Raw genomic sequence first — 27,869 nt, 5'->3', positions numbered from 1 at the left:
CTGCCAGGAAGAGGGGGAGTCTGGCACTCTGCTACTCTCCTCCAGGCAGCTGGCATTGGGATGATGCTGGTGAGTAAGCAGCTGTGAGCTCCATGTGTTTGCATGTGTATGAGACTGAACCAGGATTCTTCTGAAGAAGCTTGAAGATGAAATTGCTGAGAATTTTCGCCTGAAGCAAGAGATGTTTCCCATGTTTAAGACAAGCAGCAACCTGTAGTCAGAAGGAAAAAGGGACTGAATTAACTCCAGAAGTATTTCTCGGAGATCTTTTTTTCCAGGTAAGGTTCCAACTCTGGGAGGTAGAAGGGGCAACAGGGTCTAGTATCCTAAGCACTAAAACTGAGATGGCTTCTGAAATCTGCTTGCCTTCCCCCCTCTGTAGAACAGAGATAAATCTTTGATGTTTCTGGCACTCCCTTTTTAGACGGGAAATGTAAATTAGCCAATGGAAGCTGATTTTTGTGAGATCTGAAGCCACAGAAATGGGAGGAAGGGCTTTTTTTTAACACTACCTTTAGCCTGCCTGTATGCTAGTGGTAAATACCATTGACCGTCCTGAATTGTGTATTTAAACAGTAGAATAATGAGCGTTGTAGGAACAGTGTGAAAGCAAGTACAATTAAGTAAATAGATCTGAGCTTACAGTTCATTCATCTTGTCGTTTGTTTCAAACACCGATCTTTTTTGTTCTGTTGGAAGTGAAATGAAGGTGGTTCCTGTCTTGGGAACTTGACCTCGAAGTTTCTTTTCAGGCTTGGTGTGAAGAAATACTACTGAAACAAGAGCAGGGAGATAGAACATATATATATTTTTAAGCTACACCTGAACAACCAGTTCATCTCTGCTGAAAACTGCACAGAGGCCAGAAAGCAGCAGAGAGCTACCTTATTTAAGGTAGGGAAATAAAAACCTTGAATAGACAGCTATGACTGTGGAAAAAATGAGGAGTAACATCTAAAAAACCTTTATCGTCAGTATCGCATTCTCCCCAGTATAAACCCAAACCTGAAACTCTTCCTAGCTGAGCAGTGCCTAGAGGGGAAGCTGCGCTCTGCTGAGACTGCAGAGCGGTTAGGTGAGATTGCCTGGAGAAGGGTACTGGTGCCCAGAATTCAGGCAAGGGCTGATGGCCAGGAGGGGGTTGGTGCCAGCAGTCGTTGCGTAATGTGGTGCTGTCTCTTCAGTTGGCTTTGCCAGGTGCAGGAGCAGTTTATGCAGTTGGACGCTGTTGCCGCAGTTTGATTCACTTTGTAGGAATAGTTGAGATGAGGAAATGTCTGCCAGCGTCACAGTCAGGAGTCATCTATTCTGCCTCTGACACTTGGGGATCATTAATTAATAACTCTTAAAACATTAATCTAGGGCAGCTTCCAAGAATCCTGTGTACTTGAAGTCTGGAACACATTATGATCTGATTTGTTATCCAGAGAAAACAAAAACTGTGAAGAGGTGTTTACCCATTGTGTGGACTTCATGAACCGTGATCTCCTAAAGCCTTCCAGATATACTCAGCAGTATATTTGCAGATCATAGACTCAGCATCAGAGGACAGAGAAGGAAGCACTACTGCAAGCAATATGTGTGCAAGCAAAGCTACAGAGAGGGGAACCAAAGAGGGTCAGGAAGAGCAATGTGCTGCATGACAGACTGCAGGCAGGTGTGGCTTTGGGGTACAGAAGACGCTACTGCTTCTGGCTGTGTCACTTGACATCAATTTAAGCTCATGGATATCCTACATAACCAGTGTTGAGCACCATGTTATCTTGCATGTTTTAGTTTCTTTCTTTGATAAAATCTCGTATCGCTTTTCATGGATTATGGGGACAAAAGCTGTCTTTCTGCAGTATCTGAGAGAAATGGAGGGGTGGGTAAATACAAGGGAGTAAATAATACTGCTAGAGAACATGTAGCTCAGGAGATAGGTAAATGGGATGCTAACTGGAGAGGAGTATTGGTGTTTAATTAAAACTCCTGCTAACAAAAAGACTCTTAGTAGCAAAATAAATAATAGCAGGACATGAGTAATTCCTATCTGTGGAGATACTCAGCACCTCATTGTATAAAAACATGTTCCTCATAATGATACATACTCTTTCAAACTAGAGGGTGAACATCCTCAGCAGTTTAAGCAAAGACAAGTGAACTCATAATATCAATCTGCTAGCATGGGCTGTCTGTAGTATCTGCTGTCCTACTGATGGCCTTCCAGTTGTCTGACTTTTCTCTCTGCACTGCACAAAGCCACGTAGAAAAAAAAAGCAGGCTCTGGGCAAGCCATTTTTGAGCTGTTCATGCTTGTGAGCTGCCCAGTTTGGGTATGCACATAATTAATTTGCAGCAATCAGAACTCCTGAGTGTACAGTGAGAAGTGTGGAAGATCAGAAATACCAATTCTGCCTCTTGCTCCCACCTCACAAACTTGCAGAAGCTCTTAAGGCTTTTGTGTGCTCTTCCAACTTCTAAATACGTTCTCTCTAAGCTCTGCAAAATAGCAGCCTCAGTGATGTAAATCTGAGCCAATGAAGAGCGTTGCCATTTATTTCTGTGCCATTTAAAAGCATGTTTTAAAAAGTCTCATAGAATTTCAGGTCGCTTGCCACCTGCTCACCTACACTACCTGGCTACTTCTAATCTGTGGCCTGTGGTCACCTTCATAATGTGTTGTGGACTAAGATTGCTGAGAAGGAAATGAAAAAAATTTCCAGATGATGACCCAAGTATTTCTGTAAGGAACCTTTGCTGAAGCATTTATATTTACCTATGTCTATATCAGTGACTTAGTTTCTATCAGGAAAGACCAAAAATCACTCTTTAACATTTAAACATTTAACTTTTTTATCTTTTCTCTATTGTAGAAATTGCTACTTGAGATGAAAATATCACATCTCACATTTTTCTGAATTATACTAATAAACCACTTATAACCTGCTGATCCTTTGCAAACCACCCTATGGACTCCAGTGCACTGACAGCTCATGGAGATAAGGGAAACTGAGGGTACAGTATCATGGCATGCTTGTTTCAGTGGCAGAACAAGAAGGTCCAGTTCCAGCACGACAGGTTGCTGGCTTCTGACTTGTGCGGCTGAGCTGTATGCCAGGCCCCTGAAACAATCTGAGGTTAAAAATAGATTAGATATTAATTAAAAAATTAAATAACCAGGGCTAACCTTTCACCTACCTCTTTGCCTCACCAAACAAACAGTGTTGTTTTTTTTTTTAATGCGAGTAGCTGTACTGATTAGCTGCATGGTGTGGTAGCTGCAGGAGGAGGGAAAGCAAGCTGCAGAATGAATGACTGGCATGCAGTAGTGCCTGTGAGAGGAAAGGGATTCCTTGGCCCAGCCTCAGCAACTGGAAGGGGTTGAGCAAAAATTGGAGACTCATCCCAGCTGGGATGGTCAGACTTTCCCCGCTTCTTTCCCCTCCTCTTTCCCTTAGGTTCCGTTCAAACTGTTGCTCTCTGCCTCTACCAGCCTTACTCCAAAATGAGCTACCCACACACCATTGCAGTACAAAGCATCCTCCTGCATTTGCTGTGGGGTGGTTACTGCTGGGAGGATGGCCATGATCCCAATCTCCAGCACTGGATTAACAGCACAGCTCTGAGCTGGGCTGCATGCCTTCAGCTATATTGTCAGCAAGAGCAGTTGTTTCCTGCCTCCACAGGGCAGCAGATGGGGTGGGAGCCTGCTTTACTGCACTGAGCCATGTGGCTGGCTTTTGACAAGCGTAAACTGCAGGCCTCAAATTATTCAAGGCCTTTAAGAGTTGGGTTTGAACGTACCCAAAGGTAGAGAGTCACTGATAACAGCAAATGGTATTAGGCTTTCGCTGCCATTATTTTAGCCACGAGGAATTGTCTGAATTCTGGTTAATACTTCTGCAATAGCTGGCTGACCTAGTTATTCTGAACAGGAGCTGTAGTCTGTATTCCTCTTATGTCAGCCAGGGATTTCAATCTGCCTTTCTATAGCATCTTTAAGGATCGCAGCATGCTTGGAAAAACAACGGATTAAGCTGCCTCTCTTCTGGGGGAAAGAAGCATTGTCACAGTCCTTTTACTGGAGTGCAAAATGGTGACCTGCAGGATCTGTGAAGAGATGGGCTGTGCTGACTTTGTCATGTTGCCATCGCAAGGCTTATCAGCCTGACTTCTGCAGGAAGCACAGCTCCTACCTCTTGGACAGGGCAGCACAGACTTGTCTGGAGGAGCATGATGTTGTAAATCCTGGGGGATGCTTAGAAGCCCACCTAACAAGCTTACAGAGTGGGAGTGCAAGTAAGACCTCATCCTGATGGGATCTCCAGGATGCTACCTTTACAGCATCAGCAATGCACAATAAGCAGGAGATAGCCCTAGCACATAAGCAAGCGATGCAGATAGCGCTCTCAAATTTTTTTGCCCACCTCTGAATGCAATTGGGGAAAGGTAGCTAAACAGTAGGCACTTATTTAAAGTGAAACAGCCTCTGGAATACTCCCTTCTCATCTCTAGTCCTGGCTAATCTTGGGTGCTGATTAGGAGAATTGCAGACTTGATTTCTATCTTTTGCTCCCTCCCACCAGCTGATGCTTTGTGGATTTGCAACGCACTCTTTCTCCTAGTGACCCCTGTGTCCCAAATGTTAGCATAGCTTTGCACTTCCCTGGCCAGTTTGCTCTGGATATCAAGAGCCTTGGAAGAGAAGGGGCACTACTAATGGAAGTGCAACTGTACTTCCCAGCGAATCCCAAGGCACAGAGGAGCTCTGCTGGAAGATCCAGCTCTGAAGCACATGCTAGCTGCATGGATGGGATTGCCTTAATCCTTACTGGGATTTCCTGAATGCATCAGAGTTACTATACCTGTGGTACAGATGAAATGGGCTCAAACAAAGCTGAAGCCGGAGGTGAGGAACTGGTTCTGTCCTGCCGCATTGCCATGGATGGGCAGGATGAGGAAAGAGGAGAGATCAGCAGTTTTTATCTGAAATTTGCTCTGCTATATGTCTGACACAGAGTACAGAATGGCCATTTGCTGCGTAAATAGATGAGATAAGCAGGCTGCAATGCAAGCATTTAGTCAGTGTGCCCTGCAGCACTTCTTGCTTGCTGGTGATGGCTTCCATAGGGAGGGCAGACGGATTGGAATGAGCAGCGTGCAGCGTAGCAGCTGTAGGTGGAGCGGGGTGTGTGTGCGTGTGTTTATAGAAATGTGTGTGCATAATTATTTACATTATCTCGTGCAGCTCTCCAGGTGAGAAGCGAGCAGTGGGCAGGCAAGGAGCGGTAAGATTTTTTAATAAAGGGACAAGCACTGAAGGGGGAAATTAGAGATGCGTCACTTTTACTGGTAAATTTTTCTTCAAAGTGTGTAGGACTGCTGGGACCAAATTTGTGAAGAGGAAGACTGGAAAGTGCCCTAGTTTTTCATTAAAATTATAGGCAGCAGAGGTTCACACCAACTCAAAGCTACCTCGGTTCCATCTAAGCTTGTGTCCTGACAAGTAAAATCAGGCTCTTTCATTTATAAAGAGCTCGCACCTCGTTCTAGAAGACTGTCTTAGCATGTAAAAACATAAAGTATAATACGTATGCAAATGTGAAGCCAGTTCCAAGCCTGGGTGACTCCTTGTAGAATACAAATGCCATTTCTCTGCAACACTCCCATTGCTGTGGTTGTGGAGATGGCTGACTCCTCGCTGATTGGCACATCAGCAAGGTGTAGATGTGACAGATGACGGCGATGCTTTGCGCTCAGTGTCATTTTTCCTCCACACCTAGAAGGGTTACATTCTGTTTCCTCATCTCTGATCTTCCACAGCTGTTTTTCTCTCTTGTAAGCACTAGCCTTTCAGTGAAAAAATGCTGACCCCTCTCTTGATTGTAGCTTATTTACTGTTAATGTAAAAATTTTTTATTGCATCTGTGTATGGAGAGGGAGACAAGCCAAACCCTGGACAGAAAGTGGCTAACTTTTCTTCGTACACCCCAGGGATGCTGCTGTGAGGTAACAGGCCTCAGTGTCTTTGCCAGACCCCAGTGAATCAGACCACTGGTGAACCAGTAAGAGGGAAAATGGGAATGGGGAAACGTAGTACAAGGTGCTGGCAGACCTTTGCTGCACAAGCAGCTAATATGACATTTCTTCATTTTAAGGGCAGTACCTAGCTTAGGTTTAAGCCAGCATTGTTTATTGTTGGTGGTTGGTAGAAGCCCAAGAATCCACTTTTGTTTGCAGAGCAGCCGGTGGGTTTGCTGATATGATCTCTGACCTCTCCCCTTGTAATCCCCAAAGTCTCTGACCCCTTCAACCTGTGCACTGCTCAGCACTGCCCGTGTCCTAGCCAAACCTCTATTTCCACGAGCCAGCAAACCCTGAGGCACAGCACAGGATTATAGGGTGATAGCAGCGCCTTCAGACCTTGTAGCACTGACTCATGCCGAGCAACAGGAGAGAAGTAAAAGCACCAGGTCATGTACCATGCGTCTGCAATGCAAATAAATTGGTGGGTTCTGTTATAGCCAGCAATGCAGCGGGCTATCAAAGCTTTCCTGCTGAGAATGACAGAGGATGGGTGGCAGGTCCTGAAGTCTGGAGCCAGGCGACACGGGAGGAGATGTCGGGATTTGTTAGGAGCTGCAGCAGCTCCAGGCCCTGAGGCTGTGGAGCAGAGAGAGAGGAGCTAACAAGCAAGGCGAAGCTTTAATAGGTCAGTATGAAATGAGGAGGGGTGGAGGGAAATGGGAGATGATCATCCTAAGCTTCTTGCCTGAGCCCTTGTAAGTGGTGCCCAGGTGTGAGCGAGCTCCCCTCTCTCTTCCCCCTCCAGGAGAAGTCAAGATGGTCCTGGGAGGCTCTGCTACCAGCGTGTCTTTTTCCTTGGAACACGGATCTGAGGCTCCTCTGTGCTGAGCGTGCCTGTGTCCCATCTGCTCCCACGCCCTGAAATCAAACTCAGCAGCTCAGGTGAAGCAGGCACTGTGCAAACATGTCAGGAGTGCCTCCACCCCTTTTCCTTCTCCCGCTCTCTCCTGCCGTCTTTCTCTCCCAAGTTTATCGGCGCCTCAGCGGATTGCGGTGGCAGAGAGCTTCCACCTCACCACTGGGTCCGGAGCAATGAGGAGCCACGGGTAAGCTCCCTCCTGCTGCTTTGGGGACCCACGCTGACTTGCTTGCTTGCTTTAAAGCAGTAGCCACGCTGTCCTAATGGCCGCTGTTCCGTGCAGTTTGTTCCCTCTGTTTACACAGGACTGGGTTTGTCAGTTTAAACTCATGTCTCTGCTCCCCAGTGGCTGTGCTGCTTTGGCTTAACCCCTTCCCTTCGCAGCTAAGCCTTGCCACTTCCAAGAGCAAGCACGGCAATCACACGTGCGTTGGCAGTGCCAGCCTTGGGCAAAATGAGAGACGGACGGTTCAGGGGGGTCATGGAATCTTTTCCTCTCAAGGGATGGTTCTGGAAGGCGAGAAAATCCAGGAGCTGGATTCCTTTGGGAAGGAGTTCACTTCATCTTTACTCCTATAGCCCAGCAACACCATCCTCCAATCGGCTTTGCTGCATGGCAGTGGGAGAGTTTCCCTGCAGACCCTTCTTTCTCTTCTCATTTGGAATTGTCCTCTCCCGGCATTGCTGGACTGCCAGTAAGATCTTCAGTTTTTTGCTCTCCACTGTCTTTCAGATGGGCTGAGGTGTGGGTCTGTGGTGTCTTGCAATTTAACCTATGAATGAGTGAAAATGATGGAGAGTGTTGTTGAATCTTGCAGGGTGATGCTCTTAAACCATCGGGGTGACGGAGGGGTTAAGATTACTCTGGGTGATGCTTGGGAAAGCTGACAGCATGTCAGGAGCATGCATGCTCATTGTTTTTATGTGAGGCGTAGCAACATCTCTGAAGTCTGTTATATCTGTGAGGACCCTTGCCATGTCTGATGAAGAAGCCTAATTGACTGACCAATTAGAACCCCTTGTGTCTGCTCTCCTGACCTGGCAGCAGTGCTAGCCAAGATGCTTTCAGCACACCTACTGAAACAGTACATGGTAGTACTCTTGTGTGTCTGGGCGTGTGAGTGTATCCTGGCTATTTGAAAGCCATCTAATCTCCTCCTATTTAAGTTATGATCAACAATTCTATTGCCCTTTTGTACCTAATTATTTTTGCCAAGTGCTAACCAACGTACACAGACATGCATCTCATCTCACAGCTACAGAAAGTAGTCTCATCCACAAATGTTTGCTGATGCATCTGTTTTCTTCTTTGCCAGGACATTAATGTCTTAATGTATTTGGGGAGAGAGTACTGAAGAAAAAGCAAACAACAGAAGAGAAGTTTGTGGCTGGTGAGTGAGAGCTCCATGGGGCTTTGGGATGTTTGCTGAGTCTTCCTCTGCTTTTCTAAGCATTGAATTAAGGTAAAATCTGAGCAGCTGAGCCCCTTTAGAGCTGCTGGGGACTGGAATGCTGCTGTATGGCTCTCTCTCCCTTTGAACAGCCTCATTCTTGATGGCGTGATGAAGCTGCATATTGATTTCCATATTCTGTGCCTTGATCTGCATGTCCTGTCTGCTAAGTACAAGCGATGGTTTATGTACCTAGTAACAAAGACAGCTGATCAAATAAGGAAAAGAGCTATCAACAAGTAGTTTGCTGGATTAGTGCTTCAAGATGGACAGCCTGTTCCCCGTGCCGGGGTTGTTTTTGCCTAGATGATGCACACACAGTGTATGTATGTACCTGGAAACAATATCCTAAGTTCTATTGCCATGGCTTGCAAACGTGGGAAAGTCTTGTTTGGTTTTCATTTAGAAAGAGAAGCATTATAGAAGCTTGACTTTCCTGTCTCTAACCAGAAAAAAAAAGAGTGCTCTTTTTAATCTGCTTCTCCAGTGTGCATTGCACATCATTTTCCTTTTCAGTGCCCATGGAGTTATCATGCAGAAGTCTCATGATATGAAGAGCTGCAGGTCACCTCTGCACGTATATAAGTTAGCAAGAGCAGCTGAAGTTTAATCAACATGTTATCCTGATGCAGCAGGCTTTCAGATCTTGCCATGGGAGGCTCTGAACTAGAGGATCAGTTTTCTGGCCTCTCATGCTTCCGGAGTAGTGCGCGTTCTGTGCAATAGAGTACAGAGTGGGGACTTGGCCAAGTCTGGTCTGTTATGATTTAAATTTCTTTATCACTGTTTAATAGCAGCAGTGAGTAGCAAGGCATTGAGTCAGCCAGGCTGCGGGGCTCTCCTCCCATGTATTGGGACTCTGTGCCTGGGCTGCAGTTTGCTCATCCCATGGACTATAGACCACATGGTATGGAGGAGCACAGACAGAACCACAAGACGTGGCACTCAGTGTTTCAGCGTGCTGTGCTTGATGTGGCCTGCTCCCCAGATGCAGCCTAACGCCTTGCCTCCTTCCTTTGCCACGTGACCCAGTAGGCCAGATGGGGCCCCTTTCCCTTGTCCCAACATAACCCTCTCTGATACACGAGATGTTATTTTTCATCTGAATTTTTGCAGACAGAGCTCAAAATGTTGATATTCTAATCTTGGTAACATCTTTATGCTGACTTAGAGTGAAGACTGAAGCTCCGTAGCTACATCTTGCTTTCTACAAGAGCTTTTATATACATTCCAGAATGAATGTGGTCTGATATGGCTAAAACATGCCTAGCAGCGTGGCACTGAGCAGCATCCAAAACAACCTTCATAGATAGATATTCACTGTATTTTAGGCTTCGGTTCTTATGTACGAGCAAGGAAATGGGGAGAAAGAGATAGCGCCATAGGCTTCCAGACCCTGTTCAGTGGTGCAAAAACTGTCAAGCAGTTGGGTTCTTTTTCTCATTTGTCTGAATTAAACCTGGCAGTATAACAGAGATATCTCCCTCTAAGCTTATTTCTAATGTAATATTAATCTGTGTGTGTGTTTGTGCAGGATTTAGAGCATTCCATCAGTTCATACCAACACATAGCTTTGCTGTTGGGAGCTGTGGGGGTGAGAGGAGTGGAAGGAAAGGACTTGAAACAGGGGAAGTGATGGCACAGCAGGCAAACATCCATTCTTCTTTTAGGGAAGCAAAGTATCTAAACCAGCATTTTTAAAATGAGTATAGCAGATGAATGTGGCTGGGGCTGTTGGTTATGAGGCTCTCTGCTCTTACATCCCATTTCAGATTTCAGACTATTTACCTTTTCTTTCCCCTTTTTGCCCACCCTTTGTTGTCTTTTTTTTTTCCGTATGAAATCACTTCTAGATTTTGAAGCTCCTCAGGGAAGGAACCTGTCATTTTTCTTTGTCTGCAGAATGCTGTGAATATCTGCAGTTTGTTATAAATAACATCTCAGAATCCTCAGGGGGGTAAACATGAGGGGTTTAGAAGGTATGGAATGCAGCGATTACCATCTGTGCATGTTCTCATGTACATAGGTGTACATGAACATAAGCAGATATGCCCACAGCATGCTTTGATAGTGGCCTATTTAGCTTCTACTGCACTTGAAATGTGTTAAATTAGTGATCTGTATAGCAAAATGTGGAAATACTTTTTTTTTTTTCCCCTTTTAATTGGTGGATTCTCTGGGATCTTCTTCATCTTCTGGCCCACATGTTGCAGTTCCTCAGGTCCTGAGTTCCTCTCTTCCCTTCTCCTTGGCTGGTCAGCATCATCAGCTGGGGGAGTGTTTAGCAATCACAGGAGCTGCTTGCTTGAGCTCGGGCACTGCTTGTTATCTCCTGCCCAGGGAGGGATGCAGTGAGCTGCGGCCAGATCTGTGAGACCAGCAGAATAAGCACCGAGTGAGTTCAGCTGCTGCAGCAAGGAGGGGGAGGGAGAGCTTATTTTTAACTGGAAGCTACACGAGTGAGGCTGAAGGAGCTCTCTGCTGGCTTTGCTATCAGCAAGTGTATGTGTGAGTGAATGAGCATGTGCACAGATAAGTGCAGCATATCTATACCAACGGAGCACAGAATTGAATGTACGCAGGGTGGTGGCAAGTCAGATTAAAGAAGTGTGTGCTTGCCCCTTTGTCTGCTGGTTTGAACTCTTGTTTTGTGACGAGCAATTCCTGATAATGCTTTTCCATCTACTTCTTTCTATTCTGTGCCCTGTGCCTCCTTTGGGTTGCTTGCCTCCCAGTCCTTGCTCTGTTCCTAACTCTGATTCCCCTTTCTCTCTTCCATCCCCAATCTTCCCACCCCTCCCTCTCCTAGGAGCCTGACCCTTCTCTCTTCTTGCCCCTCCTTCCCACCGATCCCTCCCCCTGCTCTGGATGCTGTGGGATTTTTTCTCATGCTCACTGGCAGATGTGACAGCTTTTGGAACTGTATCATCTAGGAACAGCTATATCTGGAGTTGAAAAATCTAACGTGGTTTCCCAGGCAGCAGGAATGGATCGCTGAGAGAATTTCAATCTCCGACTGCTTTTGTCTTGTGGTAGTGACTTTTATTATTTCTGTTTGTGACATTTCTTCCAATTGTCAGCAATGAATGAAGGACTGAAGTCTAGGAGGTTATTATAATATCGGTGTCACAGTGTTTGTGTTGTTGTATTAAAGGGATGCTGTCTGCGTTTAAATTCAGGTTTGTCTTGATTTACAAAATATTTTATGCTTAACATATTTGTATTAATTTCTTGCTAAATTAGAAAAGGCCTGTTTTGTGTTTTCTGTTTCAACATTCTGTAGCTGGATATTGGAAGTAAAAACAAACAGCTTTTGCATGAAAGCCACAAAGTGAGAGGAGACTGCTTAAATACAGACCTTCTCAATGAGATGCAAAACCTACACAGATTATTTGAAATCCAGTGGGTTGCAATCACTATTTTTAACAACGTATGAATTTCAGTGATGCAGAGTACCTTTAAACCACCTGTCTGATATGGCAGTGTCTTTATGATCAAAGATTGATGGAGACTACATAAAGCAAATGATGCATGGTGTTGTATTGTATTTGGACTTGATGCTTTCATATGGAGGAATTAAGTGCATTCCAGGTGTTGACTGGCAGGTACAGTCATGTAATGTAAATTCACAAATGCACATTGTTTATGCTTATGCAAAGTGATATGTTGGCATTGAGCTGCTGTTCTGCTTAGGGCTGAGATGTCACCCAGGCTGTAAATCTGAGCCTTTTCAGCCTTACAGTTTGCTGTAATGATTTGTCTTCTGGTTCAAAAACAATTGATTCTGCAAGGGCTAATGGCTGTGGTGTGTTTAAAACCACATTTTTCAGGACCCCTTGCCATGTGACGCCATTAAAAAGCAAACTTAAAAGACAGTGTGTGTTATGCCTTGAGTATCGTAATAGAGATGGGATGAAGAATGAAGCTGCAAGATTAGGAGCAGGAGAAAGAAAGATACAGTTTAAAGCAGTAACATTGCTGTAATGCCCCTGCTCTGGTGGTTCAAGTAGCTGCCATGACTGATGTGTGATCAGCAATTCAGAACTTCAGCACTGGATACAGCACTCCAGATATGCTTAGTTAATGTGCAGCACCTAGGGGCATTAGAGGCAGATCACGGAGTTTGAGTAGTTGCAGTGCTGACCTGGAGCACAGGCCTCTCTTCCCTCAAGCTCTCCATTAAGAAGTATTTGGGTTTCCATTGGAACCCATTCTGAGCCAAGCAGGAGCTCCCACCCTCTTTTGTACTTTTACTGTAATAGTCATGGATTGCAGTGGGCACTTTCAGTGTGCAAAGACTGTGTTTCACCAAGGATGGACTGCGTGGCTGGGGGATGTAGATGGTGCAAAAACCCATCTATGACATATAAACACTTCCCCTTGTAGGGGCTGCTGGGTTATCATAACCATTATGTTACATTATGTGTTGCCATATTAAATGCAAGTAGTTTATCACCTACCATAGTTTATATTGAATCAATGAATGGCTAGGGGAAATGTTACAGGTACAAGATTATTAACTGAGTTGTGGGAAACAATCAGAAGAGTTGCCTTCTTTTCAATGATTTTGGCTATTTTTCAACTATTTCTCTGTCCTTTTATTTCCAGAAGTTCAGAAGCAGCACATCTGGGTCCATTTCTTAGAGTGCTACAACAGTATAGCAATTTGCTAGGACATTTCCTACAAATCAGCAAGTGTAATCATGTCAGCTTCATGGTTGTGCAAGTGCTTGTTACTGAGAATGATTTTAATACAATATAATTAGCTAATATAATTGATATGTGATGTTAGCAGTTGGGCAGATAGCATCCTGGATAGTGGATAGTGATAGGACAAGGGGGAATGGTATTAAACTGAGACAGGGGAGGTTTAGGTTGGATATTAGGAGGAAGTTTTTCACACAGATGGTGGTGATGCACTGGAACAGGTTGCCCAAGGAGGTTGTGGATGCCCCATCCCTGCAGGCATTCAAGGCCAGGCTGGATGTGACTCTGGGCAGCCTGGTCTGGTGGTTGGTGACCCTGCACATAGGGGAGTTGAAACTAGGTGATCATTGTGGTCCTTTTCAACCCAGGCCATTCTATGATTCTATGATCCAGATGTGCAGGAGCACTGATGGCACTGCCTTCTCTCATTCAGACATCATGTTCCGCAAGAAGAAGAAGAAACGCCCTGAGATCTCAGCTCCGCAGAACTTCGAGCATCGTGTCCACACTTCATTTGACCCAAAAGAGGGCAAATTTGTGGGCCTGCCACCTCAATGGCAGAATATTCTAGACACGCTGAGGCGCCCCAAGCCAGTTGTGGACCCTTCAAGGATCACCCGGATGCAGCTCCAGCCTATGAAGGTAAGAGAAGGGGACTTCTCTTTCCAGTTCCCTGAGCCAGCAGCATGGGAATGTTGAGGTATATGTATTCAAGCAGGAGTAAGGATGGGGTCTGTAAGGAATTCAGTGGATGGGAAGTGGTCTGTGCTTTGGTAACACTATTTTTGAGTTTATAGTAACTTCATCAGAAATAAGGACAACAGCATCCTTAGCTGCAGTAGTGTCACTGTTCAAATAACCAGCTTGTCATTCTCGTGGGTGGGCAAATTTGGCTGGTGATTAAGTTGACAGGGAAGCCTGAGTGGGAGAGAGCAGGGTAGTACTAGCTTGCAGTTCATGAATGTCTGAATGAATGAAGAAGAACAGGGAACAGGGCTGTACTTGGGTTTAGGCTAATAGGGTTTGTAAAACAGCCATTTGAATGTGAGACATAGTAAACAGGTGAATTTCCTTAAAGTAAGTCCTTCAGTAAGGAGAAAAAGGTACTGATCCTTGCAGATGGGTGAGTTCAGATGGTTTCCTTGCTTGGATGGTCATTAATAATGGTCATCAGAAAACTGTGTGTTCCTAAGTCTTCAGGGATCTGGTATGTGAAGAGAGACAGATTCACACTGACCTCTGGGAAAAGGCAATGATAGGTGGTGACAGAATGGCTGCATTTGAAGTCTTGCTAGCCTTTGGGAACTTTTGGTTCTCTGTTTGAAAAACAACCAAAAACTCAGTCCTATGAGGGCCTAAAAACTGAAAGGTAGGTTACAAAATGGAGATATTACTATTTGGATTTCAGGAGGAACTTAAAAGGAAATAGCTGTCTATCTGTTGAACATCCTTAGCCTTTTGAGCACAGTTGCTTAAAATCTGAGGACTATATGGGACTATATTTTAGCATAATGCAGGTACTAATGAAAACCAAGACTTCAATTTAAATGGCGTATCATTTGAACAGAATGCTGATTTATAAGGAAAAAATCTGCTCAGGAAGAATAGGCAAAATAAAAAGGGAGGAGTATTGCCCTTTGTTTTGTGGTGTCCTGAATCTGCTTTGAGGTAAACGTAGTAGGTGATAGAACCAGAGAAAATATACAATAGGAGCCCAACTTGGTTAGAGCTCTAATGAGCTTAAACTGCGGGAGGATTGCTCAGATGGGTGGAAACTAGGTCAAGTTAGAAAGGGCAAATAAAAAAGAAATTTATGGAGGGAAAAAACTGGAAGGCTAAGGCACAAAGAGAGATGTTATTCTCAGAGAACATAAAGGGCACTCAGGAAACATCATAAGCACACTGAGGAGGAGGATGAAGGAGAGACTTTGTTCACTGCTCATTTTGGAAGGAAGTTAATAACAGAGGACATGGAGAGTTTTTTAATGTTTAATGATTTTTCTTCACTCTTAATTGAAAAGGTTAACTGTGATTAGCACGCTAGCACAACACAAGCACAAAGGGGTAAGAGCTAGGCTAGAATAAGAGAGAAACATACTTCTGAAATAAGTTGGATGTTTTCAAGTAGCTGGGTCTAACAAAATTCAAAGAATTACAGATCAGGCAGAATAATTTCAATTCCCAGAAAGAAACTGGAACAAATAAGCAAGTCATCTATTTGCAACCACTTCCCACAGATAACAGTGTGAGAGCTGGCAGCCAGCAAGGATTTGTCAAAACCAAGACACTCGTGTTGAGCAATGGAGTTTCCTTCAATCATGAAGTAGAAGACTTTGGGTCAGAGTGTGATGATAGATCTCTCCTATGCCTTGCCTTAGGCTCCTGACATTGTTACCTATGGCATTCCCAGAGCAAACTGGGCAAATTCTTTGTAAGTATTAGGAAAAGCATACTCAAAGAACAGGTTGAGGCATCACTGTCAAAATAGAAATGATGTCCCAAGTGTGATACTGGTCAGTTCTTTCACATATCACACATCTGTGGATAGCAAAATCAGGAAGGTGTTGCAAAACGTTGAGAACCCAGCAGTATCTAAAAACTAGAGAAATATCTTCAACTGTTTGTTTTTTTTTTTCGTTTGTTTGTTTGTTTTTGCCCCCATTTAGTTCAAATGCAAACACTGAGACACTGGAACAGGTTGCCCAGCAAGATTTTGGATGCCTTCTCTGTGGAAGCATTCAAGGCCAGGCTGGATGGGGCTGTGAGCAACCTGGTCTAGAGGGAGGTGTCCCTGCTTATAGCAGGGGGTTGGAACCTGGTAATCTTAAAGGTCCCTTCCAACCCAAACCATTCTGTGATTCTCTTAGATTGTATCCCAAAGGTGATGGCTTCTATTAAACTTCATTCCAACAAATTCCCGCTCTATGATACCAGTCAAAAATAAGATTATGTATAAGTACTGAGCACTTAGGCATAAGATTCTGAATTCAACTTTTCATAGTTTTTCTTCCTTTTTTAACATGCACTGTGAGTAGCTTGGAAAAGGTCAATTTTCTTATGCAAAATATCACTTCTAAATCTTGGTTAGAAAGAGGTGATCTTGGTGGGAACATTCCATGCAGATTTGGCTCAAATTTGGATGTGTACTCATTAATTCGATGCAGTCTTTAAGCAAGACATTAGAATACAGTTAACCCCCATCTTCACTGCGCACTGGGGAGATAGAACTGACTTAATGCGGTACAACAGGAGTGACTTGAGTCTAATTGAAAGATGTTTTAACTAGAAGGTGAGGATGGTATAGCAGGAGCAGAATTTTCTGCTACAGGTGATGTTGTGCATGCAACGTCATGAGTTGGGTTATCCTTCCTTCACCTTGTTTGACAAAGTCTTTCTCCTCTGCCTTTCATTCCCAGACACTGAATGAACCAGATGCTCATTTTGCTCACTGTGGTGGCATTCTGCTGAAATTACTGGAGTTGCTGTTTTGCACCAGCTAAATATTAGGCTTGGTGTAATTAATTCAGCATCTTTAGAAAATCCCCAGAGTTCAGTTAGCAAACAGGAGATTGCCATTACTCCAGGGAAGGATTTTCCTCAGGCAGAGGTTCATGAAAGTGTAGGAGGCATTCTGTGCTGTGAATTTCTGTGAAGAAATGAAACGTTTTGGTTTCCAGCCCTAAAAAGCTTCTGTAAGCTTTTCAGTTCTAGAATAAACAAGGTAGAATGCCATATAATATACTGACAGCTTCAAATGTCCTACTTCTACAGTGCTGTGGCTTGTTTGGATGCATGCCTTATTCTTTATCCTTTGCTTACAAAGCAAGCTGTGAGCTGTTGGGACCCTTCGTTCGTCATTTTTAATTATAATAGCTTGGCAAAACAGAGGAGGAATATAGTTTGGGACCAGTGTGGTCTTCACTGGTCAAGATTAAAATGAATTAGCAAAAATGGGAGAGAACCAGACTAAGGGAGGCTGATTACAACACTGCTGAGAATGCAACACGGAAGAGATGGGCCTTAGACTGGACTAGCAAGGTGGTTTTTGGCAGGTGGAGATTGCAGTATGCTGTAACTTCTTCAGGAGCATAATTCCAGCAGAAGGGAGCCATAACTGCTGACAACATCCCAGTTTTGCTCTGATGTTTTAGCCATTAGGTGGCAAGAGCTGTTCTGAAAGCAGTGCTACTTCTGTTAAAGAAGTCTGAGTCCGCTTTGGCTACACAGACAAAACATAACCCTTGTCAAACAATCTGAACCTCAAATTTTACAGCTCTAACATTTTCACCTTTTCCCTGTGTGTTTTGCAGACAGTCGTGAGGGGCAGCACCGTGGAAGTGGAAGGCTACATCTCTGGGATACTCAACGATATCCAGAAGCTTTCTGCCATCAGTTCCAACACTCTGAGGGGAAGGAGCCCCACCAGCAGAAGGAGAGCTCAGTCCCTTGGCCTCCTGGGGGAAGACAGACCCCCAGATATGTATCTTCAGAGCCCTGAGGGAGAGTGGGCAGACAAATACGGAAACTACCTCAATTGCAACGGTGGGACCAAGGTGACACGAAGGCAGACTATGTGGCCAGATTACAAACCCAGGTTGGATGGACAGTCTCACCCTAATGGTATGGTCATGAAAGCACAGTCCCTTGGGCCTTCGGAGTTCCAGGACGCTGACAGCAGCTGTCTCCAGCGTGCTTCTTGTCTGCAGCACATGCCAGCTCTGCCAGGGGACGGTGACAAGATGGGCAAAAGGAGCTCGGAAGAGTGCTGGCCTCAACCTTGTCTGGTACGACAGGCAAACACTAGGCCCTCAGGAGAAGGCAGCCCCAGCTCCAAATCGAGGGAGAATAGCTTGAAGAGGAGGCTGTTACGCAGCGTGTTCCCCTCCTCCAGCAGCTCGAACAAGTCAGGCCCTTCCCTGCATATAAAGGTACAATTACTCAGTATTTTTTGAGCTCAGTGTTGTCTTTACACTTCCAGAGGTTCCTTTCACAGCTGAGCAAATTTGATTGCAAACAGCGCACAACCATCCATTACTGTTGTGGTTAATGCTGGAATCAAAATAGCCCTGGCTAGAGGAGACACACAGTCCTGAGCTTTGCACCATATACCACTAGGCACAGCTCAAAATGGCAGCCAGATCTGCATGGGAAAGCCTTGTTAGCACATCTGTGCTCTTGCAAGTAGGTAGGTTGAGAAGGAGATAGGGGGCTTACTAATCGTTGCCGTTCTGCTGTTATAAAAGCATAACTTAAATGCAATCGTACTAACACAAATGCCATTCGGGAAATGGCCATCGTTTACATTAGGTATGTATTGTTTTGCCTGTGCAGAATAGGACTGCTTCAGGAGTTTGCTGGTTGTAGCTGTGTCTGCAGGCTTGCCTAGAACAGGAATGCTTGCATCCATCCTGTTCGACCCACTGTGCTGTCGGACAGGAAATCTGAGTGCAGGCACCAGGGAAGGTGGAGCATTCCTTGCTTTGGCCTGGGAGAATTGGGAGAACACTGACATAGCACAACGTCCAGAAACTGGAGCTGTGTGCACAGGGGCTGTCACATTCCCGGGGCAGGAAACAATACTGATGTGTGGTTAGCCAAACATGTGCGAGCTTGCATGCGAGTTGTGCCCTTTTGCATGCTCTAGGTTATATAAAGCCCCTTTTTTTCCCTCCGTTTTGAGACAAAACAAGAGTTGGGAAATAGATATTCCGTTGCCATGAGCGTGTCTGCACAGGACCGCAGGGGTGGAGCTGGGAAATGAAGAGGAAGTAACTTCTGACAGTTTGTGTTTGTGCACTGCAGCACCGCAGTGCCAGCACGGAATCACACGGCCGTGGTCTGAGACTCTGCTTATGCAGATACTGCCATTCTCACAAATCCCTGATTAAATACCAAGCTGCATAGAAATTAAAGTCTAGACAATTATTTTATGGAAGAAAGTGAATGTTCTTTTTTGAAAAAAAGTTCTCTGTTGCTTACGTTCAGTTCCCATGCCCATGCTATTAACTTTGTTAGCAATTTGTCTGAACTGCGAGAGCGAGAAAGGCAGCTGCTTTGAAGTTCTTATTTGTGCTGTAATACAAATGGTTGCTTTGCTCCTTCTGAAGTGCTGCCTTGTCAGATCCACCATTGCTGTAAATGCAACAAAGGAAGGATGATGTATTTTATACCTAGCCTGCTAGATGCTGTTCAGTTTTAATTGCTCAGCATTTCCAAGGTGAGTGTGAGCACTCCAAGATTTCTCCTGCTTGGGGAATCCGTGTGGAGCTAACATGGGAATGCGTATCCCGAAGCCACATCACTGCAGGCTGTGATCTTAGCAGATCTCGTAAACCAGCAGGGTTGGGCCAGCTTGGAGCATGAGCAAGAGGTCTCCAAAAGGGCTTTGAGTGCTCCAGGAAAGGGCACTGCTGATCCAAAGTCATTGAGGGCAGCGGTGAGCAGGGGATAGGGTGAGGTGCAGGTGGCTCTGCGGGGATGGAGCCTGCAGCTGCTTTGCTTCACGATGCTGTTCCCAAAACAGCTTTAACTCTGTGTCTGATCGACAGCAGTGCTCTGCAGGTACCAGCAGAATGTGCGGGGAGAGTTTTCAGTAGGCAGAGTGTAATTACCCAAAGGGAATTAGGCCAAGACTTCAAAGTGATTTACAGCTTTGGCGTGAATCTTCTTTCCTTTTATATACAGGAAGATCAGAGACACAGAGGGATAAAGGATTTTCAAATGCTCTGCAACTCAGGTTGCCCCTGAGTTTTGGTGGTGAGGCTGGAATGCTTTTTAACAAGGGCTGTTTTTACTGTGGGTTTTGCTGTGTGTGTGTTTTGTTGTTGTTACTGATATCTCAGGAGCCTCTCTGCCTCATTTGAATCATAGGATCATAGAATGGCCTGGGTTGAAAAGGACCACAATGATCATGTTGTTTCAACCCCCCTGCTATGTGCAGGGTCGCTGACCACCAGACCAGGCTGCCCAGAGCCACATCCAGCCTGGCCTTGAAAGCCTGCAGGGATCCACAACCTCTGTGGGCAATTTTGGAGCTCCTTAAAGCGTAACTCCCACTCTGCAACTTAATTCTTGAACATGGATGATGCGTGGCTTCCTCCAGACACGCAGCTGGAGACAAGAACCTGGAGATCTTGGGTCTGCTACAAAATATGTTAGCTGATGCATACCTCTCCAAATTAACCTAATCAGCACTTTTCCTTTCTTCTGCTTCCGTTTTTCCCAAAGCCTACTGCTTTCTTCAGGCCCCAGCAGTGGGGCTCACCGCGCAGCCCCGCGGCCAAAGCCCAATCCCTCCCATCGGATCAGCCCACGTCCGATTTCCCCAGGCTCATTTCGGAAGCCGGTACCCCCCAGAAGTCACCGACAGCAGAGAAGGCGATAGCGGTGCCCCAAGGCAGGCCGTCACCAGCCGGATCTCCCCGAAACCGGCAGACTCAGACGAGTTCCAGCAACCTGCACCTTCCCCAGGACTCCTCTGGGAAAGGGCAGCCGGCGAGCGAGGACCCCGTGGTTGTGACTCACGAGCAGTTCAAAGCTGCCCTTAGGATGGTGGTGGACCAAGGAGATCCGCGGACATTGCTGGAGAATTACATAAAGATCGGTGAAGGGTCCACAGGTATCGTCTGCATTGCTCGAGAGAAGCACTCGGGGCGGCAGGTGGCGGTGAAAATGATGGATCTGAGGAAGCAGCAGCGTCGGGAGCTCCTTTTCAATGAAGTGAGTTTTTATAATAAAGAGAAGGGTTTATGCTGCACACCATAAGCCATGGTAACAGGAGGGGTGGGAAGAGCAAGAGGCATCTTTTTAACAGAATTATTCTAGAAGCAAGGAAAAGAATGGCTGGGGGAGGGAGGCAACTGCAGTTGAGTGACTGTGCATATTGACTTTGTGGGTAAGGCTAGTGGTGCTTTGGTGATCAGCTGTTCCCTGTGTGGTGTTCCCTCCAGGTGGTGATAATGAGGGACTACCAACATGTCAACGTAGTGGAGATGTACAAGAGCTACCTGGTGGGAGAGGAGCTCTGGGTACTGATGGAGTTCCTGCAGGGAGGGGCCCTCACTGACATTGTGTCTCAGATCAGGTGAGAAGCAATACCCAAACATCAATGCTTTCGTCTTCACCTCACAGCCAACAGCAGATCAGAGACTTCTGGAAGGAGTAGTTTCCCTCTGAGCTCTTGTGATGCTTTGCGATTCTAGTGCCCGGAAACTGCTATGCTTTATCACTGTCATCCATTGGGAGCATGCAATGCTACTTCTGGTGGAGAAAGGAACTCACTACACTTCTGATCCCCTTGGATCCCCATGGTTCATTTGTTTGATGACCTCCCCTGTAAAGCACAGTACTCTTAAAAAGTCTTGTTTACACTCTCCATTGCATCCTGGCCAGGAAGCCCATTGAATAGCTATTAAAAAACACACAAATTGTTTGCAGTGGTACAACTTTAGTGAGGTTGAAGTGGTGGTTAACTCCTCCACTAAGGTGCAGCAGAGCCTTGAGATCTGGACTCCTTCCCAAATGTCGCTGCCTAAAGATAGCAACTCCTGGACACTCTCCTAAATTTGTTTTGGTATCCACACCACTTCATATTCATTAATCTCCAAAACATTTCTGTAGGGCAAAGGAGTCATTCTTGAATGACCTCTCTAGAGTCCCACTCACAAAGAGTTCTGGTGATGTCTGTCCAACCCTGGAGCACCTCTTACAACTGTAAACTAGTGCAGGGAGCTCCAAAGAAAACACTGACCAAGAAAAAGCTTTCCTTTTTTTGAAAATTCAGAATCTTATTTGAATTATAGAATGGCTTGGGTTGAAAAGGACCCAAAGGATCATCAAGTTCCAACTCCCCTGCCACAGGCAGGGCCACCAACCTCCAGAATTGGATTGCAGTGAGGTAGTATTGCTATAACTAATTGTTCAGAGGCACATCTCAGGGATGGAGAACCAGGGTTTCTCTTTAGTATCTGCTTCCAGACAGGAAACGGAATGTTTAGTCCCAAAGAATGCTGAGTTACTGCATTGCAGAGCCAGTGAAACTTCTGTAGCTTGTAGCTGATGTTAGTAGAGCCAATAGAGCTACAGATTAAAAAAATAATAATAATCTGGAAAGGCTTGTGAAAGGTTTATGTAGTGAGATTGAATTCCATTGCGGGATGTCAGCCTAGATGTTATTTCACAAAGCCTTCCTTTGAACCCTTTAATGAATACTTGTTTTTCCACACAGTGGAAACAGGATCTTTTATAACCATAACATTTATCCAAAGTAAGCTTCAAGCCTTTATCAGTTTTTCACAGGGAGGAAAACACCCTCATTCCCCTCATTAAATACTTGCTGAAGGTGATAACTGATTTGCATCTCCAGGAGTCAGCTAATCCCCTCATAATCTCTCTTACACCATGCAATCACTTGACTGAAACCAAATTCCATACATTACACGTTGAACATATACCTCCTTATCTTTGAGAACCACAGAGTTCAGACGTATCAGCTTTTCTTAGAGCTCATGCGCTGAGAATCAAAAGTACTCAGAATATTTCAGCAATGATTTACAATTCTTAAGTCAGTCTACACGTGCAGAAAGTGCTGGCTTTGGCTCCTAATACAACAGATAATTTTCATTTCTACTCTTTTTCTTACACTTGGTCATGAGGGTTCTTGTGTTGGTATTCCAAGTTGCTAAAGATGAGGTTCTTGATCTTTGTATACAGTGTGCTAACAGAAATTACTGAAATTCAAGATTTAATCTCTTCCCCTGTTTATAATCTGTACTACCTTTAGCTAAGCATAAGACTATCCAGATTATCTAGCTGCATGAAACTGCACTGAGCATTGATAGTGACTGTGATTTAGTACTATCCACAGAAGGGTACAATGTCATTAAAAAATTATGTCCTTAATTTCAGGCTAAATGAAGAGCAAATTGCAACAGTGTGTGAGTCAGTGCTGCAGGCTCTTTCCTACCTTCACTCTCAGGGGGTCATTCACCGAGACATTAAGAGCGACTCTATTCTTCTGACACTGGATGGAAGGGTAGGTCTCCTTGGCCAAAATGTTTCCTGAATTCTGCTGTTGTAGCCTTAGTTTGCTTCTTTATTTCCTTTCTGTTCACAGTCTTGTCATTTTCCTTTTTTTCTTCTTTACCTTTCCTACTTCCCTCTGTAGAATGGTAGAATGGTTCGGGTTGGAAGGGACCGTTAAGGTCATTTAGTTCCACGTAGTTAAAGTTTGGTTGCTTTTCTCTTTGCACAGGTCAAGCTCTCAGATTTTGGTTTCTGTGCTCAGATCAGTAAAGATGTACCTAAAAGAAAGTCCCTGGTAGGTACTCCCTACTGGATGGCTCCAGAAGTTATTGCAAGGGTACCATACACTACTGAGGTAAGGGGCAATTTCCCTGATGTCGGAAGAGGTAGGAAATGGTATTCTGAGGTGTCACAGCATTAAGGTCTCTAGGAAAAGCAGCTAGGTTCTCTTTGGAATAGAAACCTAACAGTGACTGCAGATTTGAATGTGGTGTATCAACATGACCTGAAGCAATTCCGCTTCCTGAAACAAGGTGTAAACTTACCCTTACTTATACCTGAAGATTGGCATGTGCCTGTGTACACTACAGTGTGAACAGATGTTAGCAGGGAGTATCTGTGATGATATGTGGATCAGCAAATGAATCGGTGCCATGAAGGGTGGGGAGGAGAGCAGGGAAGGCACAAATGGCAGCTCTGAAATGATGGGCAGGTGGCAGCAGCTGGATTTGTACTGTTCAACAACTGTCCAGGTAAAGCACAAGCGGTTGTTTGCAGACCTTTGGATGTTGCAATCACAGCATGGATCAGTGGAAAGCTGTCTTTGTTAAACTGCATTGAGGGATCCAAGAGCACCAAGGGGATTGATGTTTTACTCTCCCAGTAACATTTGTCATAGGTGGAGTGGGTGTTGTAACCTTCGTGAAAGCAACAAAGCAAGGATCTGTTGCTTTGAGCTGTGTGTATAGACATGTCATTGTCCCCACAGGTGGACATCTGGTCTCTGGGGATCATGGTGATAGAGATGGTGGATGGAGAACCCCCCTATTTCAGTGATTCTCCAGTCCAGGCAATGAAGAGACTCCGTGACAGTCCTCCTCCCAAACTGAAAAACTTCCACAGGGTGAGCATATTGGCAAAACACTTGTAAACCTGATGATTATCATGGGGAAACACACGTACCAGCTGTTCCCTGTAAAGCTGGCTGTGAAAGTGACCATGCTAGACAATGTTTCTTGGGGATCTTCTTTGGCCCTGGTGCCTCCATGGATGCAAGCTGCTGCTGACAGCTAGTGGCTGTTTTGGGAAACAGTCCTAATAATATAAGGTCGCTTGGGCATAAACCTGATGGTGCAAATCAAAGCTGCTTCAGGTGGAGCAGGTACTTTGAAGATTAGCTCATCTTCATGGTTTCTTATGAAACTATCAGTGACATAAGAAATATAGTGATTACCTTTTAGTCCTCACTTAGAACAGTACTCCTTTCATTTCAGTCCAAGCCTCTGAGATCAAATAGCTTCTGCAGCATTCTGAGCTCTCCGGCCTTTCCAATTAATCAGAATATCTTCAGCTGCTAAACCTGAATTATTTAACAGAGCAGACTTCTGAGCTAACAGCATACACTCAAACATCAACAGCTGCTGTCTTTCCTATTTGCCTTTGCAACCCTAATTAAAACATCAGGGTCTCATTCAGGATCCGCATAGGCAGTGTAAAACCATTTGTGGTCTGCATCACTTGGTGGGATGACCCCATTGCAGGCTGTGAAAGCTAGAGTCCTTCACAAGGTGAGCTGTGCTCACTGCTGTCCGGGGAAGCAAGCTCCATCCTCCTCTCTTCCTGCTCTCCGAAATGGGGCCCAGCACCTGCTGTGAATTCAGCCCTCCATTCTGATTACCCGTAATGTTCACTGAGGTCAGTTATTGTGGTATGGGGTGCAACAAGCTAAACAGACACCCCTTGGAATGGTCTCTGCTGCTTTTCTGAAGTGTAGGCAGGTTTTCTGACAGGGTGATAAAGGCTGGGTCCTGGTGCTCAGCTGTGTTGTGCCTTTTCCCTCTGGCCATCACAGTGGTTGTTCAAAGCACTCATGAAACAAGCTGTAGCTCACTGTGAAAAGTATTTCGTGATCTACTGCTGAGCTAACCAGGGAGAGCTAAGAAAATGCCCCTGGTCTAAAATGGATTTAATTAGTGGCATTAAAATAAATGAATATATACCAAGTTCATTTTTTATTCAGTTTTAATGACACAGAGGATTACTATCAGCAAGAGAAGAGCAGAGCTTTTCAGCGGCTCTTGAGCCTGGCTACTCAACTATATGCTTCAATGTGCATATTTTAAAGGGCAGAGGAAATTTAGTTTATCACAGAAATAGAATCATTAAAGCTGGAAAGGACCTCTCGGGTCATCTAGTCCAACTGTCCACCCATCCTCACCATGCTCACATGGTACGCTGCTCTGCAGTTTCTTATCTTCTCAAGCATCAAATTTCCAGGTTTTCAAAACCTACTTGGGAGTCCAGTTTAAATACTTTTCCCACACTTCTATGGCCAGTAAAAGAAGGAATTGGCCAACCCTTCACACCCAAGTTGGTGTGCCTCAGGGAGCAGGAAGAGCTGAAATTCAGAAAGGAGCAAATAACAAAATGGAAAACAAAGTTAGCTTCAGTTAAAGGACGTGGCATGCATTCATCTTAGAAACTAAACTTAGAAAGTTGAATTAAGCAATGCTCCCTTGGTAGCATGTTGTCAAATGTTGCCTGTCTGCTTTATGGGCTTGAATTGGTTGGTTGCTTTTTCACAGACTTCTCCAGTTCTGAGAGATTTCTTGGAAAGGATGTTGACACGGGAGCCGCTAGAAAGAGCAACGGCACAGGAACTTCTGGATCATCCCTTTCTGCTCCAGACAGGGCTCCCAGAGTGCCTGGTCCCCCTTATCCAGCAATACAGAAAGCGTACCTCTACCTGCTGACTTCACGGAAGATGCTGGGAAAAGGTAACACATAACAGACAATCAGGAGACGAGGAAGTCTTGTCCTGTGAATGGTGCTTGGAACTCATCAGCAGTCTTCTCACAGGATGGGTCCTTGTGTTCTCTGCCTTTGTGACTTCTCTTTTGCTAAAGACAATCAATGCATACTCAATAAGATCGTGTTTTTCTCAAGAGCAAAGGTGGATGACTTCTGGATCACTTCTTCCAAAGAATGGCAGTTGTATGTGGATCTATGGTTGTGTATCTGAATGCTTGCAAGTTCCTGCAAACCTTGGCTGCTGACTACTGAACTGAAACAAAATTTCCCAACTAGAAATGTGACCTTCGCTTTGTCAGACATACACTGGAGTACTGAGCTCACCTAAATGTACATTGTGGGGCACAGATGCCTTTCAAGTCTCCAACAATGCACAATGACTTCACAATTTTTTTTTCTCCAGAGACTATTTTAATCTTCAGTTAAATGTGGACCTAGAACGCTGTACATATTTTCCCAGGGAGCAGATGTGATATGTACATATTTGTTTTCCAATGGCTCTCTTGCATCAACATGCTTCTCTTTTGCTGAGAAATATGTATGGTTTAGTGGTCAGTCTTGAATCCATTTCATTACCTTAAACTTTTGGAGGGGAGACCATTGGAAGGGTAACACTTTGGGAATGCTCTGGGAGACAGAATGAAAAAGTTTCTGCTGTCCTGCGTATATCCCAGGAGAGATTTTTATGTGCAAAGCAAGGCTGTTTGTTCAACCTCCCTCTCCCTTGCTCTCTACTGCAGAACATGGAGAGATGGGAAACTTTCTATGTATGTTTTGTAATTGGTATATCCTTCCCCTTTCACCCCCTTGGTGATATGTTCAGAAGGGTTCTGGTTGTCTAAGCAGCTCTCACAGTTATTTTTAAATAGATTTAGGTATTTTGTATGATGCAGTTTCTGATCAGTGAGATAGTTGAGGTAATTGGACTCTAGGTCAGGATGTCACGTTGTACAGTGGTGGTGCATATTGTTGTGAGGTCTCAAGAATGTGTCTTATGTATGAAAGTGGGATCCCGTTTTCAAACTCAGATACAAATTTATTGAAAATTAAGTTATTCTTGGGACAGTCGTGCTGTCTCAGATACTCTTCATTGCATTTTCTTCAGAAGATGTTGATAATCTCTATCCTCTGCTGTTTACTCCAATGATAGATCCTGCTTCAGAATTGAAGCCACAGTTGATTACTTGAAGTAATTTGGGATGGAATTCATCTGCACTGTTGTCAGTCACCTAAATGGTGGGTGCCCATACTGCGAAGCACATTGGTTGCCTCTGTAGACCGTGGCGAGAGGAGCACCTCCAGAGGGTGATTCAGCTCCAGTACTTAGATGCCTGCTGAGGGATGAGGTTGCTGCCTCTCGATACCACTCTACCTGTGGCCAGTAGAGTGATCGTAGTGGTCTGCACCGACTGGATGTCTGAGTTTGGGGTTGATAAAGCTAATTAATTGATATGAATTTGCTTAGCTCTTCCTGAGCTGCACTGGAAAGCTTTTGATGTAAAATGTTTCTGTATTCCAGATATTCTGCTTTTTTTTTAATGCAAAAGAGCAGGGCTTTAAGAAGATTTATAATTTGAAACAAGTGATCCTGCTCACCTGTAGTTGTGAATCCTTTGCACTTGTGTTTTAAATTAAAGTAGACCTTGATTTATTCATATGTCTGTTGCATTGCTGAGATGCTTTAAAATGTGTCTATAGTTCAGAGTTGTAAGGGAAGAAGAATGTGCACC

General features: G+C 44.7%; 1 protein-coding gene across 5 annotated transcripts; it reads left to right on the top strand.

Annotated features, from left to right (window-relative positions):
• Positions 1-40: 40 nt before the first annotated feature.
• On the top strand, positions 41-27,796 carry PAK6 (p21 (RAC1) activated kinase 6). 5 transcript variants are annotated; one of them, XM_010710846.4, is made up of 11 exons: positions 41-278; positions 6,815-7,115; positions 8,245-8,319; positions 13,520-13,728; positions 17,397-18,014; positions 20,314-20,805; positions 21,036-21,169; positions 22,993-23,119; positions 23,339-23,464; positions 24,098-24,232; positions 25,914-27,796. In XM_010710846.4, the coding sequence occupies exons 4-11, from the start codon at positions 13,525-13,527 to the stop codon at positions 26,079-26,081; spliced, it is 2,004 nt and encodes a 667-aa protein (XP_010709148.2). In that variant the 5' UTR covers positions 41-278; positions 6,815-7,115; positions 8,245-8,319; positions 13,520-13,524; the 3' UTR covers positions 26,082-27,796. The 5 variants fall into 5 exon arrangements, with proteins under 5 accessions (XP_010709148.2, XP_085080103.1, XP_085080107.1 ...); XM_085223977.1 differs by lacking the exon at positions 41-278 and adding an exon at positions 6,438-6,694; XM_085223976.1 differs by lacking the exons at positions 41-278; positions 6,815-7,115 and adding an exon at positions 7,551-7,623.
• Positions 27,797-27,869: the final 73 nt, after the last annotated feature.

The sequence above is a fragment of the Meleagris gallopavo genome, chromosome 5 (assembly GCF_905368555.1).
Source record: "Meleagris gallopavo chromosome 5, MGAL_WU_HG_1.1, whole genome shotgun sequence".
Taxonomy (NCBI): Eukaryota; Metazoa; Chordata; class Aves; order Galliformes; family Phasianidae; genus Meleagris; species Meleagris gallopavo.
This window is presented reverse-complemented; position numbering and strand designations above follow the sequence as displayed.

Excerpts from the sequence above, each read along its gene's own strand:
- PAK6 (XM_085223981.1), top strand. The coding sequence starts at position 7,383 with ATGAGAGACGGACGGTTCAGGGGGGTCATGGAATCTTTTCCTCTCAAG. Across the intron at positions 18,015-20,313 it reads GCCCTTCCCTGCATATAAAG|CCTACTGCTTTCTTCAGGCC; the intron begins GTACAATTACTC and ends TTTTTCCCAAAG. Across the intron at positions 24,233-25,913 it reads AACTGAAAAACTTCCACAGG|ACTTCTCCAGTTCTGAGAGA; the intron begins GTGAGCATATTG and ends GCTTTTTCACAG.